At 40.2% G+C, this 19,411-nt stretch overlaps 2 protein-coding genes across 14 annotated transcripts in view; one reads left to right on the forward strand and one right to left on the reverse strand.

Annotated features, from left to right (window-relative positions):
- Positions 1-18,878, forward strand: part of TRIM37 (tripartite motif containing 37) — a 141,301-nt gene extending 122,423 nt beyond the window's left edge. For 6 of the 13 annotated variants that reach the window (XM_037993013.2, XM_037993016.2, XM_037993010.2 and 3 more), the window contains one exon: positions 14,224-15,301. In XM_037993013.2, coding sequence (XP_037848941.1) covers positions 14,224-14,410 — 187 coding nt within the window. In that variant the 3' untranslated portion in view covers positions 14,411-15,301. Of the gene's footprint in view, positions 1-1,837; positions 2,119-14,223; positions 15,302-15,377 lie in introns of those variants that run through there. The other 7 variants (XM_008011266.3, XM_037993015.2, XM_008011264.3 and 4 more) reach the window with 3 other exon arrangements.
- The window catches only part of PPM1E (protein phosphatase, Mg2+/Mn2+ dependent 1E), a 210,798-nt gene continuing 194,520 nt past the window's right edge, over positions 3,134-19,411 (reverse strand). The window contains exons 4-7 of the mRNA XM_008011261.3: positions 15,750-15,938; positions 12,840-12,983; positions 12,180-12,273; positions 3,134-4,731 (exon numbers count right to left, since the gene is read on the reverse strand). Coding sequence (XP_008009452.2) covers positions 3,674-4,731; positions 12,180-12,273; positions 12,840-12,983; positions 15,750-15,938 — 1,485 coding nt within the window. The 3' untranslated portion in view covers positions 3,134-3,673. The remainder of the gene's footprint in view (positions 4,732-12,179; positions 12,274-12,839; positions 12,984-15,749; positions 15,939-19,411) is intronic.

Genomic DNA, 19,411 nt, shown 5'->3' on the forward strand with positions numbered 1-19,411 from the left:
AAGTAACAATTGTTTTTCAACACCATACCATTTGTTTGGAAAATCATTGTGTTATAATACTGGCAGTATCTTTCTTTGTTCTGCAAGAGACATTTAAGCTATTTGCAGATCAGAATAGAAGAGTGGGCATTTGTCCTTTAACATCACGTGATTTTCAAAGGTGAAAAAATTTCTTTTGCTAACGTACGATTCAAAGAAAAATGGCATCAAAGTATGGACAAAACTATAGTATTCCCTTTTATAGCCTTGCTTAGTTAAGAATGTTCATTGAGTGAATAAATTAGGTTTAAAAATTAAAACAATAATTTAGATCATTTTCCCACAAAGCCTTAGCAAGGATTTGATGGGGAAGGAAGTACTTGAACCATAGCAGTTTTATCTGTAAACACTGAACTTGGCCATGCATCATTTTCGTCTGCCCACTGGATGTTGCACTTCTCACTGGCACAGTGTTCAACAGTGGAGTGTGGTTGTCATGAAAATGCAGTATTGACACTATACCACTATAAATGTGGTCAAAATTAGACTCAGTGTTGACATTGACGTTGTTGCCATCGTCCTTGGAAAAGGTGTTACTTTCAAGGAGCCTCCTAAATGCAACAGTAACTTTAATCATAATAATTCAAGGACAATGGATGGCACTTCTAGGTAAAGAAAAGGTATATACATAAGAGTTTCTACCCATCCTCTTTAGAACAGGCCTAAATGGGATTAGTAGCCCCAGTGTGTGTTGCTGTAATGTTGCCTAACCTCATATCCCTCAGAAGTACACATCTAGAAACTGAACAAAGGAAACCTTTAAATTGGGGACCAAGTCCCTTTGAAACTCACAGTGAATGTACAAGGAGTTTGTCATGACTTCAGTTGGTGACCTGAAGTCTGTTTCCCTAACCAGTACTACACTCTTGTTTGGATTTATTTTACTATTTCCTATTCTAACAAAACTTGTTTAGCAGGCAAACAGATTGATGCAGACCATGTTAAATTGAAAAAGTGATACTGCCACTCTTTAAGGATTGAGTGTAGAACTTTCACCACCACTAAATTACACAATGAATAAAAATACAAAACACATAATTCACAGACTCTACCTCAGCATTAACAGTTTATATATATTATATAGATACTTTTATATCTGTCTAATATTTTTACAATCACCAGATACACCATCATTAAATACAAGTTACAGAAATATGTAGATACCATTAGTTAGAGGGTTACTTATTGCTTACGTCAGCAAGCAGCAAATAAGGGCACAGGATTTGAACTGAAGGGAACTACTTCCTATCACCAGTGGCGTTAAGATACAACACTGCATTTCACAAAGCACTGCTTTTTAATCTAGTTTGTAGAACCAAGAGCAGCATATATCAGACCAATAACCACTATTTTAGTATGTATTATAGAATTTTAAAGGATTTACCTTACAAATGGTACCTAACTACTCTATAAATATGCATGTTGTGAACAAATGAATAGTTGCTATTTTTTACAATATTGGTTTATAACGACCACACTAGAACTACTTTGCTTTATTTTCTAGAGAGCTAATGGCATGAGAAATGAGTTAACACTGCTGTGTAGTCGGACCTACAAAATCCACACCCTTAAAAATGGGTCTGTGTTTGTCCCAGTTTTACCCAGCCGTTTTTTTCCCCACTGAGAAAGCCTAGCATGTGAAACTTTTCCCCTTTACCTTCTTTATTCTGATCAAAAGCATTACCAATAGACAACAATAGAAATTTTAAAAAGCTTTTTTTTTTTTTTTACTTCACTAAGCACTTTGGACTATAATGTGTACCAATAGTCTGCCGCCTCTGTTTTCTTGTTTTCTTAGATAATTTGATTTGAAACTGACACTGCACCTGATGGGTTAACAAGATCTAGGCTTCAGAAAGTGACAGCTATGAGTGAGGACCATGTGTGGGGCAAAGCCTCAGAATGATGAGGCTTCCAGTGCTATAGTTGGGGCCATGTTGACTCCTTTTCAGCCATTTGTCACAGACTTGAGAAGAAGAAATGACTTCAAAATCAAGAGAAAACAAATACTGAAAGTCTCTACTTACATCCAAATTTTTAAAAATAAAATCTGTAGATTAACAATGTGATGATTGCTAAAGTGACACTGTTTTTGTCTATTTGATATAGCTCTACTGGTACCCAAAATATGCCAGTCATCTACGTCTTTAAAATTCAGGGATTTTAGTTCTGTGTGGGCCTGGGGAGCGTGTCCTATCCTATAAACACATGATTAGGTGGGGGACACGTCTTAGCGAGAGCACTCACCCTTGTGAGTGAGCACTCCAGAGGTGCCACCCGTGGGCATTGACCGGGCTGGTCTGCAGTTGACTAGGGCAGGGTAACACCAAGACATTCGTGACTCTCAGAGGATCAGAGGCTGCTTCACTGAATGAATGAATCTGATAGTTTATTTGTTGTCTTTAGTTGACAACATGCTTCTAGCTTGAAACTGCAGAAATAGCAAAAAGACAGTTTCAAAATATCAAATACAATATTGAAATGAGAAGCACGTGTCCTCTCTCTGCGGTCTGAAGCTACATGTAAGCAGGACACTGATGTGTCTTCCAGTTACAACTAAACAGACCTGGCTGTCAGTCATCTGCATTCTCAGTGGCTTCTGGGCTCACTTTAGGCAATACTTTCAGCCTCCTCCATGCCGATTACTTCACTCCCTTGGGGGAAATACTTTTAGAGAAGATAAAAGTAGCATTTTTCATTCTCTAAAATCACTTTTTATTTTATAGTGGTACATGCCTTTGCTGTCTGAACTAAAAAAAGTCAAAATACAGAAATGCTTTTGATTATCTTTGTAAATGGCATTTTGACTCTATAGTGTATTTGTACCTGACATCATCTCCGTTAAATCAGTTTTATTCCTGAGATGAGGGTACAGTGGAAAACACATTAGCATCATAGATTAAAACCAGTTGACAGCGGTCCCCTAAAATGCTAAATAATAAAAATTCCACCAAAAGCACCATAACAGGTTATGAAACTCCCAAGTAACTACAGCCCTAGGAAATATTTTTTAATTAAAAAAAAGTTCATAGTCTTTTATGTTACAGGAAAAAAATCCATAAATCTTTCTATTAACCGCCTCACAAGTCTGAGAATATGACACTTTTACACTGATTTACCACTTTCATTATTGTCAGTTAAAATCCATATGGCTTTTAGTCTTTTACCTACCCAAAAAGGTTAGGGGGCAGGGGGCTCCTTCATAGTGCCCAGGATTTTGAGGGACATTTCCCAACCAAATTTAATTTAGCATTAAATTTTCCATAGACATATTAGGCACATCAGACCAGATTTCAGCCACATTGAGATTTCAACACTGTATATCCTGACTGAAATAACTAACTCGAAAGCCTCCACTAGTGACATGAAGGGATGGTGGGAAGGGGGTTGTATATAGGTGTCAAGACACATCACAGGGACCAGTTGTGTAATTTTGCAAGTGAAACTGCCAATACTTCTTTTTAGATTGAAAACACTGTACTTTGAGTTTCCTAGAGATCTATTTACATTGAAGAATTGAGCCATCCATGGATTCATAATGAAGCACATATGTTTTAGAAATGTCTACCTTGTTTCTACTCTGATAGTGGTATTTTTATTGGGGGAGAGCTAGCTAACCTACTTGAAAGAAAAATTACTCTATTTTATAGCTCCAAGGAAGATCTGGGCATGGAATATCATGAGTCTTTCTGAGCTTCCTCATGTTTTCACTGTACCCTTTCCAACTATTTTGCCTCCATGGCAGAGAACTTCTTATCCTATTTCTCTTCCCACTTCCAGTAAGTGAGGACAGGCTAGTGCCTATTTTGTGGGAAGGCTCTTGAGCAGAGAGAAATGAATAAAACTTTGGATTAAACCTGAATCTGTGCCACTTCTTTGAGTAGTGGTGGCGTAAATGAGACAATCTAGAAACTCTGTTTCCCGGGAATTTGAACTGTTCATTTTCCAACCCTGAACAGACAAGAGACAAGCTCTCCATTCTGTATATCTGCTCCCCTGTTGAACCCAAATTGAAAGCAGTGGGAAACTCTCCAGCACCACTCCATTCAGGCAATGATGACTGAACTGATTTTTTCTCCATCATTAACTCATTAATAAGATTGGCTTTCTTTGGTGCACCAGGACCAAACATTTCAACTGGTGGCAAAAACTGGGCACTGTGAGGTTTGCTTGCTTCTATTTGTGTGAGATCTAGGTAGCCTGGGTCTTCCAGCACGTTGATTTGGGACCCTGGGCTCAGACTAGTTCTATCAGTGAATGAATCCACACGCCCATCATAGCCTAGATCGGCTGGTGCTGAGCACTGGTGCTGAGGCCAAGGGCGTTTGCACTCTCCATGATTCTCCTTATCATCCCCACCATCTTCTTGCCCTCCTTGAAAAGAGTTCTCTGTCCAATCTGATTCCTCACTAACATTTACAGCTTTGTTCATGTCCCTCAGGAATACCACAATAACCGTGATGTTATCACTTGACCCAGCATCACGAGCTGATGCCACTAACTTGTGGGCAACCATGCTGCTGTCTCCGTTATTCTCTTTCAGGTGGTCGGACACAACTTTCACTGCCTCATCAGGGTTCACGGTGTCATAGAAGCCATCACAGGCCAGAATGAGGTAGTCTTCGGTCCCATCCAGAACAGTGGAGGCAGAATCTGCATCCCCACAGATATATGGCTTATGTTCAGCATCTCCTGCGGGAAGCAGAGTGTAGGGGCATCATTAGCCTTTGCTTTACCTTGCATGCTAAGAATGTTTATGACCAATGCCATGACTCTGATCACAACTTACTGGATTGTGAACTGAATTGACTGGAAATAATTTATAAAATAGTTTTTGACAAAATACCTAAATTCTCTGGTAATCAGATCTGCTTACTCCTTACTCCCAGTTAAATAATTGCTAAGTTACTGGGCATAAGTCCTTACCTAGCTTAGACTCTGAATCTGCACCTCTGGCTATGATTTAGGCTTAGCTGAGTGTAACAACAATGTCAGATCTAAGTTTGTTGCTGTACTGAAAAATTCAGTACACTATGTAGGAAGACATGGTTGATTTAGTGGCTATGTTCTTTTGCAGGTGGTTTTGATTTAGTTGAAATTTGAAAACAAGTCCACATTGAAAGAAACAAACCAAAGCTCTGATCATTCTCTTCATTAAATCATTTTTGTTCTATTCTTATTTAGAAATCAATAAATAGCTTCATGCTGCGAGCACAAAGGAAGGTTTGAGTTACACGAGATTATATAAATCAAGTCTTAACTCCCTTAAGCCAGGAAGAGTTATGTGGCTGACCAAGGCCTCACACATGGGAGCTGAATGCAGTTTTCTTGATTCCCAACCCACTTGGCTTTCTATTTTTTAATGGTGCTTTTACCCATAACTTCTAAAGAACAGACAAAATGTATGGCCATTTTTCTCTTATATTTAGAGATTGCCATATTCTTCATATGGCTCTGATCATCACCCCACTTCTGTCTTTATTGTTATTGTGCATTTCCCCGCTTATTAACAACTGTGAGAATTCAGGGTCTTTCTGGGCCTTTCTGTCTTCCTTTTCTTGCTTAGCTCATCCTGTCACAGAATGACATCTGAGCTGGTCCTGAAGGGTAAGTTAGTTGTCACCAGGCAGAGAAGTTGTCTCAATTGAGGGAACAGGATAAGCAAAGGCAGAGGTAACTGTTAGGGAGTAATGTGCTATTAGTTGGAGAGTAGGGTGCTTGGGGTAGGAGCGAGACTGCAGACCTTGGGCCCACACTAAACTAAGTTTCTATCACCAGACTACTGAGATAATTGATCATTTAGGATTTTCAGATCCACAGCACTTCCAAATCTATTCCTTATTTACATTTATTACATTCCTTTAGGTACTTTGTGAGAGCACAGCCAAAGGGTCCTTAGCCTATGAGGTAACTAAATAGCTTATGACTACAACAAGGGACTCTCATTCACTTTTTTTTTTTTTTGAGGCAGGGTCTTACTCTGTCACCCAGGCTGGAGTGCAGCGGCACGATCAGGGCTCACTGTAGCCTCAATCTCCCAGGCTCAGGTGATCCACCTACTTCAGCCTCCCAAGTAGCTGGGACTACAGGTGCACACCACCACGCCCAGCTAATTTTTCTTTTCTTTTTTTTTTTTTTTTTTCTTTTTTGTAGAGATAGGATCACGCTATCTTGCCCAGGCTGGTCTTGAACTCCTGGCCTCAAACGATCCATCTGCCCACCTTGGCCTCCCAAAGTGCTGGAATTACGGGCACGAGCCACCACACCCGGCTCTCATTCATTTCTTTTTTTTTTTTTTTTTTTGAGACAGAGTCTTGCTCTGTTGCCCAGGCTGGAGTGCAGCGGCACAATCTTGGCTCACTGCAGCCTCTGCCTCCCAGGTTCCAGCAGTTCTCCTGCCTCAGCCTCCTGGGTAGCTGGGATTACAGGTGTACACCACCACACCTGGCTAATTTTTGTATTTTTAGTAGAGACGGGGTTTCGCCATATTGGCCAGGCTGGTCTCGAACTCCTGATCTCAGTTGATCTGCCTGCGTTGACCTCCCAAAGTGCTGGGATTACAGGCGTGAGTCACCGCATCTGGCCTCTCATTCACTTCTTTACAAAAAAAAATAAAAACAAAACAACACAGGGTACTGAGCAATAATTCCTAGAGTAGGGTATCATAAATCATCATTACATAGTATTATAAAAACAAGAACTAAACTCCAGATATTTACAAAGGGCTTTACTGTACAGCAGTGGCATACTGCTTGGTGGTTAACGACACCAGCACTAGAGTCAGACTGCCTGGGTCCAAATCCTAGCTCTTCTATTTGTCACCTACACAACTCTCATCAATTACTATCCTTTCCATTGCACTAAAACCAAACTTTTTGACTCAGGGAAGATTAAAATGAAGATAAACTCACTTGAGTGATCTGACTATATATTCATTATTTCTAGTATCTGGCATGGGTTCTCTGACCCAAGAAAGTTGGCCAGACGCAGTGGCTCACGCCTGTAATCCCAGCACTTTGGGAGGCCGAGGCGGGAGGATGCTTGAGGTCGGGAGTCCGAAGCCAGTCTGGCCATCATGGTGAAACCTTGTTTCTACTAAAAATACAAAAAATACAAAAATTAGCCAGGCCTGGTGGCGTGCATGTGAAGTCCCAACTACTCAAGAGGCTGAGGCAGGAGAATCGTTTGAACCCAGGAGGCAGAGGTTGCAGTGAGCCCAGATTGCGCCATTGCACTCCAGCCTGGACGACAGAGGGAGACTGTCTCAAATAAAAAAAAAAAAAGTTTCTTTCCAACATTTTACATTTCTGTTTAATCCTCAAATAGGCTAGAAAGCTCATTAGGAACTCTATGGATAACTCTGCTAGAACCAGTGTGGGCACATGCCCTATCCAGCAGGTTGCGTGATTAGATACACAGAGCAACAAATAATTACTTAATATAATTACCTGGGTTAGTATATCTATTAGGTAAGAAATTAGTCTTCGATGTTATAAACGTTCATTTCACTCCTTCCATTCACAAACATATAACCCTCTCATCTTACTCATATCTAGGCTCTTCTCCATTCATTCATTCATTATTTTTATTTTTTTATTTTGAGATGGACTCTCGCTCTGTCACCCAGGCTGGAATGCAGTGGTGCGATCTCAGCTCACTGCAACCTCCACCTCCTGGATTCAAGCGATTCTCCTGCCTCAGCCTCCCAAGTAGCTGAGATTACAGGCACGCACCACCATGCCCAGCTAATTTTTGTATTTTTAGTAGACACGGGGTTTCACCATGTTGGTCAGGCTGGTCTTGAACTCCTGACCTTGTGATCTGTCCGCCTCGGCCTCCCAAAGTGCTGGGATTAGAGGCATGAGCCACCGTGCCCAGCCCTCATTGATTATTTCTTACAGGAGTCAAGACCATCTTTCCCAAGCATGCTTTTGATTTAGTTAACCTCACTTCTATGCTATGGTGCCTCCATAGCCTGTTAGAGCTCATCAAAACTCAATCTATTTAAGCAGAAAATGCAAAAATTTAAAAGAGATATTTAAAAATAAATAAATAAAATCCAACATGGATTCAGTGTCCTTCATCAATTTACTAAAGTTCCCATCCCCTACTCTACCTGACTATATGATTATCATCATTATTATTTTCTGAATTCCACCTCTAAAAATAAATGTGATCTGAGTCACACTGTTCCCAAAAATCTTGTTTTAGTGCTTCAATTAAAAGACTACTGCAACTGTTAGTTTGGAACAGAACATACAAAGATTTGCACAGAGAAAATGCTGCCAAAGTTCTGGCTTTTCACCTGCTCTACTGTTGGGTGTCACATTCATGACATTTCGCCCCCAAATTTGGTAGGAGGGCATGAATATCCATTTCATGGTAGAAATGGCAACATCCTTTTGTCTTCAGCCTCCTCTCTCCATATGTTAGGAAACATATCATGCTTCTAAGTCAACTTTGGATCATAAGTCTGAAGGGCTCATGGGGAGAAACTGTTGAAAATCTTTTCATTTTTTAAGTATCATTTCTTTCCTGAGTAGAGCTGAACTCTGCCCAGGAGTCCTTTTTCTTGTCCTTTTGCAGCCCCCTATTTTATTCCATGTGGTTTCCAATTCTTTCTCAAATTCTTCAACTTCCTCATCCACTTAAGCTACTGTGTTTTGGTAAATGGCCTAATTTCCTACTTCAAAGACAAGTTGATCAGGCTTGAATTTTCTCAATTCCCCTCCCACTCCTGCCACACACACTCTCTTTGTTTAATCTGTAGCGATTCCCCCACATCAGCTACCATTTTCTAGGGGTAAGCAGTGTCCTTTTCCCGTCCTAACAGTGAGCCTGTGCTGCTGGTCCTGTCTCCCTAGGACTCTAGCTTCTCTACTCTCTCGTCTTCAATTTCTCCTCTACTTGCTGTCTTCCTTTTCCTACAAACATGCTTAAATCTAAAATCTCCTCATCCTAAAAACAGAAACAATAAAAGGGAACCCTTTCCTGAATCAGCTTTTGCCTTAAACCACCACACTATTTCCTTTCTCCCCTTCACCATCAAACTGCCCAAGAAATTAAATCTACACTTGCTCCTTTATGTTACTGCCTATTCCCGCATGCCAGATTGTTTGTTGATTAGTAGGTTTTCCCACCTACCAATCCGTCTCATCAGTTATAACCCTCCTCCATATCCCTTTTTAGCTCTCCTCATCTCTGTAACAAACTCTATGAATGTCTCCCAGCCAGCCTGTTTCTACTCTAGCCCAGCTTCCACACAAATATCTTTATAAATACAAATCTGACCCTGTGGCCGCTCTGCATATTCACCTGGTAAAGTCCAGACTACTTAGCCTTGCACATAAGGCCCTTCGCAATCTGGCAACACTGCTAATCTCTTACCACTCCCATCTCTGCTCTAACCTTCTGTACTTGTTGTTTTTCCTAAAACATGCCATGCCCTTTCAAACCCCTGTGTATTTATGCTTCCCTCTACCTGTGTAGGGATTTCCTTCCCAGCACATTATCCTCCAGATTCAACTCAAAAGTCACTCCATGTATGAAGTCTCCCTTATCCACTCTTAGATTATTTTTTATTATTAAAATAGAGATGAGGTCTCACTATGTTGCCCAGGTTGGTCTCAAAATCCTGGGCTCAAGCATTCCTCCCACCTTGGCCTCCCACAGTGCTGGCTGCCACACCCAGCCTTCTCTCTGAGATTGTCACTTATTAAGGGACATTCTTCCCATCTTTAGTTTTACCTTTTAGAAGAAGAGGCTGGTATCCTCTAGTAAGTTAGTTCTGTAACAAGCATTAAAGATGATCCTCAGTCTTCTGACAAAGACAGGTCAGATCAGGCGAAACAGGTGTTTGGTTTGAGCTGTCAACCTAATTCACTGGCCACTCAAGCACCCATATAATGATTATTAATGTAAATTGGTTCCACAAATAGTATAGTCCTCTGGTTCAGTGATTTTCAGTCAAGGATAGCATTTGATGGGTGTTGGGTCCTGTTAAACCTACAATGTGCATGATAAAGACTTTTCCCCACCAAGAATAATAATAATTCCATAGAAGGGTATATTTTAGAAATGAGAAATTTCCCCTTTTTGGCCTTATTCTAGAGTTCCTAATGAATAACTCCCTCCAGTCTAAGGTCAAGCCAACTCTCAATTTTTCAGGAGGTATTTGTAGACTCTTTTAGCTCTCTATTTCTCTTTCAGCTTTCTGCTCATATTTGGGCCACTTCACAGCTTGCCAGCACCTTCCCAAAGAGTGGGAGGAACTCAAATCAGTGGTGAAAGCTAAATCCTTTCAGATTTTCTTCAGGTTCTGGAATTTTTTGGTAATGACTAAATTTTGAGACTAGATGTGAATTTCAACCAAGTCTAATTACTTCTTTAGGGAAGCAGAAATTAAAAGCTGCAGTATACATGTAATGTACATATCACCCATATAGATATACATATTGATTTATTCTTTTTTAAAAAAATAGGAAGTGAAGCTAAGCCATGAAGCCTAAAATAATAAACCCAGGGCCCAAAGTGAGACAAAGATAGAAATAGCTTAATTCTTTGAACTAACACCCTTGCATTTTGTCCAGCCAACTTAGCTGTTTAATCTCTATGTTTTAGACTGAGTTTCATTGACTTTCCCCTTCTTTTGAAAAATTTAAGTCCCAGGGATATACGGTTCTTTGAGATCCCAGGGTTGTCTGACAAATGACTGTGTTCCACATACAGAAAGTAGTTTGCATATAAAAAGCAGTGTTTTTCCTATCAACTTATTCTGTTGTTTATGTCGTTTTAAAATTCATTGAAATAATTTAGAGGCATAAACAAAATAAATGTGGATAAAATATGGAGAAAGGCTTCCATTCTCTGGAAGATACTGATTTGACCCAAAATGCAGTGAAATAAGAAACACTGTCATTTTTTGTTTTTAAGACAGAATCTTTCTCCCTTGGCCCAGGCTGGGGTGCAGTGGCACAATCTTGGCTCACTGCAGCCTCAAACTCCTGGACTCAAGCAGTCCTTCCACCTCAGCCTCCTGTGTACTAGGACTACAGGCACAAGCCACTATGCCCAGCTTTTTTTTTTTTTTGAGATGGAGTCTCGCTGTGTCGCCCAGGCTGGGGTGCAGTGGCGCAATCTCGACTCACTGCAAGCTCCGCCTCCTGGGTTCACACCATTCTCCTGCCTCAGCCTCCCAAGTAGCTGGGACTACAGGCGTCCGCCACCACACCCAGCTAATGTTTTGTATTTTTAGTAGAGATGGGGTTTCACCATGTTAGCCAGGATGGTCTCCATCTCCTGACCTCATGATCTGCCTGCCTTGGCCTCCCAAAGTGCTGGGATTACAGGCGTGACCCACTGTGCCCTGCCTTTGTTGTTGTTGTTGTTGTTGTTTTTTAAGAGATGAAGTCTTACTATGTTGCCCAGGCTGGTCTTGAACTCCTGGGCTCAAGTGGTCTGCCCGCTTCAACCTCCCACAACGCTGGGATTACAGGTGTGAGCCACTGTGCCTGCCCTAACTGTGGTTTGAAGCAGATTTGTGTACTAATGTTTAAAGGCTTCCATAAAATTTAAAATGTATAGAAACTAGGAAATTCTGCATTTCTTGATATGGTTCTCTTTCTTTTTTGTTTGTTTTGTTTTGTTTTTTTTGAGACGGAGTCTCGCACTGTCACCCAGGCTGGAGTGCAATGGTGCGATCTCCACTAGCTGCAACCTCCGCCTCCCAGGTTCAAGCAATTCTCCTGCCTCAGCCTCCCAAGTAGCTGGGATTACAGGTGCCTGCCACCATGCCCGGCTAATTTTTTGTATTTTTAATAGAGACGGGGTTTCACTATGTTGGCCAGGCTGGTCTTAAACTCCTGACCTCATGATCCACCCGCCTTGGCCTCCCAAAGTGCAGGGATCACAGGCGTGAGCCACTGCGCCTGGCAGTTCTCTTTCAATAATGGAATTTAAGTATATAAATGTACAGGTTTAACTAAATCAAACAATTAAAAAAGACATCCAATTATTATTTTAAAGAATAGTAAGCATTCTGGTAATATAAATTATCATCTCAGGTTCCCTGTATCAGAGTTAATACAGGATAATGAGCTAGAAGAGGACAGTTTGGGGAAACAAAAATTTGTTTTTCCTACCAATAGCTCTGGAGACTGACAGACTTCCATTCACCCTCCAGGCACCAAACCAGACTACGCAACCTCCAAGGGCCTCAATTCGCTGCTTTTCATCCTAAACAGCAATGCAATAAAAAGAAGCAAATAACTGGATTCAGGATTTATTCCTTTACTTTAACAGTAAACAACAGATATAATACTCATCAGCTCATGAAAAGGTTCTCCTTGTTTCTCCATTGGAGGGTGAGCACAGTTGCTGATGTAATAGCAATAACTGTAATAATTAAGGGAATCCTGGCCGGGTGCGGTGGCTTACGCCTGTAATCCCAGCACTTCGGGAGGCCGAGGCGGATGGATCACCTGAGGTCAGGAGTTCAAGACCAGCCTGGCCAACATGGTGAAACCCCGTCTCTACTAAAAATATAAAAATTAGTCAGGCATGGTGGCGCAAGCCTGTAGTCCCAGCTACTCAGGAGGCTGAGGCAGGAGAATCACCTGAACCCAGGAGGCAGAGGTTGCAGTGAGCCAAGATCATGCCATTGCACTCCAGCCTGAGCAACAGAGCGAGACTCCTTCTCAAAAAAAAAAAAATAAATAAATAGTAAGTGAATCCTAATCAATAACTAGAAAATCTAAAGTAATAACTAGAGCATGGGCTCTATTAAAACAGACCATACGTACCTCTCTGTCTGGTTTGTGTGGCTTCATTAGTTCAACAGCTTGACCCTTTCTCACAAGCATAACCTGGGAATCACCCACCCAGGCCACATGTAGCATGTTGCCTCTGATGAAAGTCACCACTCCTGTGGTCCCACATCTTAAGCTCTGAAAATAGTTTAAATAAAACTAGACTCAGTGAAAAGAAATAGATACAACATTCTTATTGAGAAGCAATTTATAATTAATAAAAGCTTTTCAGCTGGGAGCTATACTATTAATAATGGAATTTCACACATACACAATAATTCATTGTCCCAATGCATTTTTATATGCATGTATGTATTTATATATATATACACACATAAGTCCACCTGATCTGTGATATGCAGTGCAGGGATGATTATTAATTCTACTTTAAATACAGATAAGAAAACTATGGCAGGTTATGTGACTTGCCCAAGGGCAGGTAACTATTAGTACATAAAACAGAATTGAAATTATTTTTCCTCCCAGTCAAGCACCAAATCCTCTATACCAATCCTCAGAGTAAAAATTCTGCTCTCCATTTCATTACTGACATCGTATTTGTTCAGTGGGAGAGTCCTAGCTGTACGAAATGATATATAAAACATATGATTGGTACACAACAGATGCTCTAATCTCTGGAAATTAAGCTAAGGAGCCAAGAGACAGCTTACGTTCCCTGGAGTACTAAGATGCTTATACCTTTAAAAAATATCCTCCTGACAGTATTTTTAGAGGCCTTTGCTTTTGGAACATTGCATAAAGAACTAACAGCCTGGAATTTCACTGCAGTAGCTACCACTGTACTTAAAGCTCTTGATCCTACTATACGAAAATGACATCCCCATTTGACATGAGTCACCACCAAATGAGCATGACTTTCTATTACTAAGGACCTGGCCTAAATTAGAACCAATGCGTCAGGGGTGGTAAAAGGCCTCTTGTATCCAATGAGAAAAACAACTTCTCATTTCCCCTATATAGGGAAAGTTTGTTATAAATCCTCACCCACCAATAAAATATCTTCCCACACAGAATGTTCAAAAACTCAGCCCCCTAGAACACATGATAAACACACTTCAGTGCATATGCCCTGGAGAGAACAGGAGGCAGGGCTGCTTCACAACAGGAATAGCTGCTTTCTTCCCAGTGGTTAGTGGCACACAGAAGCATAAGAAGGAGAAAAGGGGCTGCTGAGACAAACCTAAATTATTCAGAACTATTGACAGAACTGAGAGACGCCAGGGTCATTGACAAAACAAATGAGGTAAACATGGTCAGAAAAAAAAAATTTTTTTTTTTGAGAAGACAGAGGAAAAAGAATAGAATAGAGGATAAAGAAGACAGAGTGATTCTCTTTGTTTCATATTGGTGATTACAGGTCACCTCTCAGGGGCCCGCCGTTGTCCTCAAATCAGATGATAAAAGCCTGCAGCTTCAAGAGAGGCAGAGCCAAGCAGAACACAGGTCCTCAAGAGACTGGGAGCTCTAAGGTCAAGAGCAGCTTTATTCTCCAGCACCACCTCTTTGTGTGGACTCTACTGGTTACTGTTGGATTTGCATATTAATCCAAATTTAGGGGAGGGGAGAGATTAAGAATAATTCTCTTTCTTAATACCAAATAGGTCTGAATTATTGTTTCATTAATTCCAAGCCCCATTATTGTAGGGGCTTGGAGGGGCTTGTAGCATAACTATGCTATCAAAAAAATGGATTAAATGATTACCCTGATCTCTTCAAGCCCATTTTAAAAAGAGTTAATGTGCCGGGCGCGGTGGCTCACGCCTGTAATCCCAGCACTTTGGGAGGCGGAGGCAGGTGGATCACGAGGTCAGGAGATCGAGACCATCCTGGCCAACATGGTTAAACCCTGTCTCTACTAAAAATACAAAAAATTAGCCGGGCCTGGTGGTGTGTGCCTATAGTCCCAGCTACTCGGAGGCTGAGGCAGGAGAATGGCGTGAACCCAGGAGGCGGAGCTTGCAGTGAGCCGAGATTGCGTCACTGCACTCCAGCCTGGGCGACAAAGCGAGACTCCGTCTCAAAAAAAAAAAAAAAATTAACTCTTTTTTTTTTTTTTTGACTTAAACATTAACTCTTTTTTAAGTCACAGTGCAGGAGTCTTATTTTTTGTCTATCTACTTCTGTAATTACTTTTAAAAATTAATTATTTTCTTTCTATTCACCCCCAGTTAAAAATTCACTATAGAACACTGTAGTTAATTATGTACCAATACCCAGAACAATAATTAGATTTTTTTTTCCTTTTTTTTTTTTTTTTTTTTTACTTTTAGACCTTAATATAGAGTCCTTGCCATTTATTCAAAGTAAAAAAACTTAGGTCTGATTAACCTTCGCAATGTAGGACATGAGCTCTGACTTTTCTCCCTTATTAAGAGAAAAATCAGCTCAAGGATCATTTAAGGATTCACCCTTTCCAAGCGAATTTTCCCTCAAGAGATACACAGCAAAACACTGCCTACCCATTTAGAACCAAATGTATGGAAGTAATCCCAGTTTCTGTTTCTTTTTTAGACCATTGTTTTATTCACCATATCCAGATCTTGTCAGCAAGAGTCTGCTTAGAGAGATGGTCCTGGTGTGAACCTGACAGGCAATGGTGAATAAAAGAAAGATGAAACTCACCTGCCAAATCTAGCAATTATTACAGAAATGAATCCAGAAAATTACAGCTTGAGAGTTTCTATACAGTACATCATTGTACCCCCTGAAACTATTCCTGAGGAGGGATTCAGAACTACAACAGAATCCAATACTATGAGTCAAGAATACAGTTTGGATAATGTCTGCCCAGAAAGAGAAAATCTAAATAGCCCTTTAACCACACAGACCAAATTGAGCTCAGCTAGTGCATTTCTAGCTGGAATTTATGAGAAAGGGGCATACCTCCCTGGCTGCTTTCTGCACAAACCGCTCATCAGTGACCCGGAAGGCCCTGCACAGGGCCTCAGCAGGATCATGGGGGAACATCTCCTGGCGGACTAAGTTAACGTGGAGGTGAATGGAGGCATAAATAGCAGCATCTACTCCCCCATGGCCATCAAACACTGCAAAGTAAGCTTGTTCTTCCTGGTCCTGTCAACGGAAACACAGAACAGTTAAGGGAGTTGGGTACAGCATGATTCAAATGAACCAATCTCCTGGCATCATTGTTGCCCATCCTTTCTCCTCCACTGCATTTGTCATTTGGAATAATGAGACTAAATGTATTCCTTCTCTAACATGCCTGATCAACTGCTGAAATACCTACAATATTAGGGCATCTGTGTTTACACACCAGAACACTGGAACACGTCATGCCCAATTAGCTCAAGCTGAAGTGCCCTCTCTCCGTGAAAGTTGTTGTCTTGTACCATGGAAACCACCCACGTACATTTGCTTCAAAATTGCTGTTACAAGTTGGGGGAGGGGGAATAGGTAGGGTATGAGAATGAACTGAACAAAAGCAGCTCCAGATTGAGTGTTTTTTTTTCAAAATGAAAGTACTTGAGTAGCAAAATTAGAACCTGAGAACAATAGAAAATATCTGGTCTTCCAACACAAGGCCAATTGAATTCAAGTTTAAAATATATAAAGATATGAAAGCATAAACATACTTCTAAACTATAATACCTTCCTCATAAATCATTCCGAGTCACACTGCATTCTCACCATAAATAGCACAGCATCTCTAAACTAGTTTACCAAACTTGAACCACATCAGATGCTCAAATGCCCTGTGTGGCTGACCACTTGGTCTCACCCCATGGTCTAAGATTTTAGTTTCACATTTCCTTGCAAAGGCAACTGCCAGAGGAGGATCTTCCAACTCTGTGCTTTGTCTTGACGAAAGAAGCCTAATCATAAGATTCCACATCAACAATTAAGCAGTTTGCTGCTTTATCATATGCTCAAGTGTTTAAATCTCAGATCTGTCTCACTTATAAGATCTGCGACGCACTGAACTCGCACTGAGTCCTGAGCTCCCTTCAGGCAAACAGCATGTAATAATTTTCATTTGCAAGTCTTTTGACTTCTTTTTCCTAGGCTCTAAGAGCCTTAGAAGAGTCCAGGCCTGTCATTGATTCTTAAGCGAATCATGTAGTTTTCTCATCTGTTAGGCAGGGACGAATTGCTGTCTCATGGGGATTTGGAAGGGCTACTAAAATAACAAGTATATCTGTACTTTGAAAAAGTTATTTTTATTTATTTATTTTTAGAATCAGGGTCTCACTTTGTCACCCAGGCTAGGGTAGAGAGGCATGATCACAGATCATTGTAACTTCGAATTCCTGGGCTCAAAAGATCATCCCGCCTCAGCCTCCCAAGTAGCTGGGATTACAGGCAAGAGCCACTGCGCCCAGCTGAAAAAGTTACTTTTAAAAGGGTATATTACATTCACAAAAGTACCAAATATAAATGTCCATAGAATAGTAACCAAAATATTATGAAACCTTTCTCTAACACACACATTACAATTAGTTCATTTAGCAACTTTAGTGCCATTAAGAAAGGATTAAACAACTCTCTCTAGAAATAATACTGGCTGGGCGTGGTGGCTCACACCTGTAATTCCAGCACTTTGGGAGGCCGAGGCGGGCAGATCACAAGGTAAGAGATCAAGACCATCCTGGCCAACATAGTGAAACCCCTTCTCTACTAAAAATACAAAAATTAGCTGGGCGTGGTGGCACACGCCTGTACTCCCAGCTACTTGGGAGGCAGGAGAATCTCTTGAACCTGGGAGGCAGAGGTTGCAGTGAGCCGAGATCGCGCCACTTCACTCCAGCCTGGTGACAGAGCAAACGAGACTCCGTCTCAAAAAAAAAAAAAGAAATAATCCTGACAGGTAGTATTTCTATCTCTACTGAAGCAGTACTCATTTTTAAATAATTCGAAATAGCACCAGAAGAAACAAAAGGAAGCCAAATGGATTTCTTTAAAAAATAAAAAATGTATAGCTTCTTTTTAAAAAAACAAAAAACATTCACTGATGTTTTTCCTATTACAATAATGTATGACAATTTAGACTAATAACAAAGGAAAATCACCAATAATTCCACTATACACAGATAACCAGTCTTCTTTATCTCTCTATATATACATACATATATATATATAAATGAAATTAGGATTAGAATGTGCATGATATTTTATAGCCTACTTTTTGTCTTTTTTTTTTTAATTTTATATTTTATATTTTGAGATGGGGTCTCGCTCTGTCACCCAGCTGGAGTGCGGTGGTGCGATCTCGGCTCGCTGCAAGCTCCGCCTCACAGGTTCACACCATTCTTCTGCCTCAGCTTCCCAAGTAGCTGGGACTACAGGTGCCCGCCACCACGCCCGGCTAATTTTTTGTATTTTCAGTAGAGATGGGGTTTCACCGTGTTAGCCAGGATGGTCTTGATCTCCTGACCTCGTGCTCCGCCCACCTCGGCCACCCAAAGTGCTGGGATTACAGGCGTGAGCCACCGCGCCTGGCCTGTCATTTTTATTATTGGCATTTCCTCATCTCACAAAGATTTACTTAAAGACATTGTTATAAATGGCTTAAAATATGCATCTTATATGAGCATATCATAGTTATTCCCTTTCATGATTTAGATAATTTTCAATTTATTATAAACAATGTTGTAAAAACATTTATGTCAAACAAAACATATGCCTAAGACTTTTCTGTATTTCTGTTTTCTCATAATAAAGAATTAAAAGTGAAATGACCAGATCAAAGAGTGTGAAAATTTATTAGGTTCTAAATATGTGTTGCCATATTGCTCCCAAAATCTGTTTCACTATAGCAAGGTGCTCCTTTCTGAGTTAAGTCCTCTGGGTTAATTTTGAAGTTAGGAGGCAAAATAGAAACCAATCAAGTCAACAAACAACAATAATGCCCTTAAATATGAGTATAATCTTCAAATAGGTATAGTGATATAAGGATTGTTTATCACACAATCCTTCTGGGTTACATTTGCATGGCCATGTTACTAGAAACAAAGACATCAGTTGATCTATCTTTATAACATAAGCACCAATTACCAACCTGCCATCATTGCTGATTAGACCTTGACAGTAAGCTAAAATTTAAATTTAGCTGCTAAATAGAGGAAATATTGTGCTTTGTATAAATTACTACATTGTAATTTTTAAGTTATGGACTGAGTGAAGAAAAGAGGCAAGTGACAGGCAAAGGAAACAAACCTACTTCTGTTTGCATTAACATAATACATTTAATAGAAAAAGAAAAAGATAACAAGAAAATAGTTATTAAGCTGCCAAGGCTCATATGGATCCAATTTGTCAGATACAGAGATTCATGAAATATAATTTCAGCTACTTTCCTATCTCAGAGACCAAGATTTTAAAAAGAAAATCACATGAAATAAACTGCATCAGTCTTAAATCTTCCTTTTGTGTTTGTGTTGCTTTAGCAACGTAGTAATGTGAGAACTTAATACACCATTTCATTATACTATAGAAATAGTTTGGGTTTTTTTGTTTGGTTTTTTACAAAACAGCTTCATTGAGATGTAATTTTTTAAAATTGTTTTTTCTTTTCTTTTCTTTCTTTT

This window comes from Chlorocebus sabaeus, chromosome 16 (assembly GCF_047675955.1).
Source record: "Chlorocebus sabaeus isolate Y175 chromosome 16, mChlSab1.0.hap1, whole genome shotgun sequence".
NCBI lineage: Eukaryota > Metazoa > Chordata > Mammalia > Primates > Cercopithecidae > Chlorocebus > Chlorocebus sabaeus.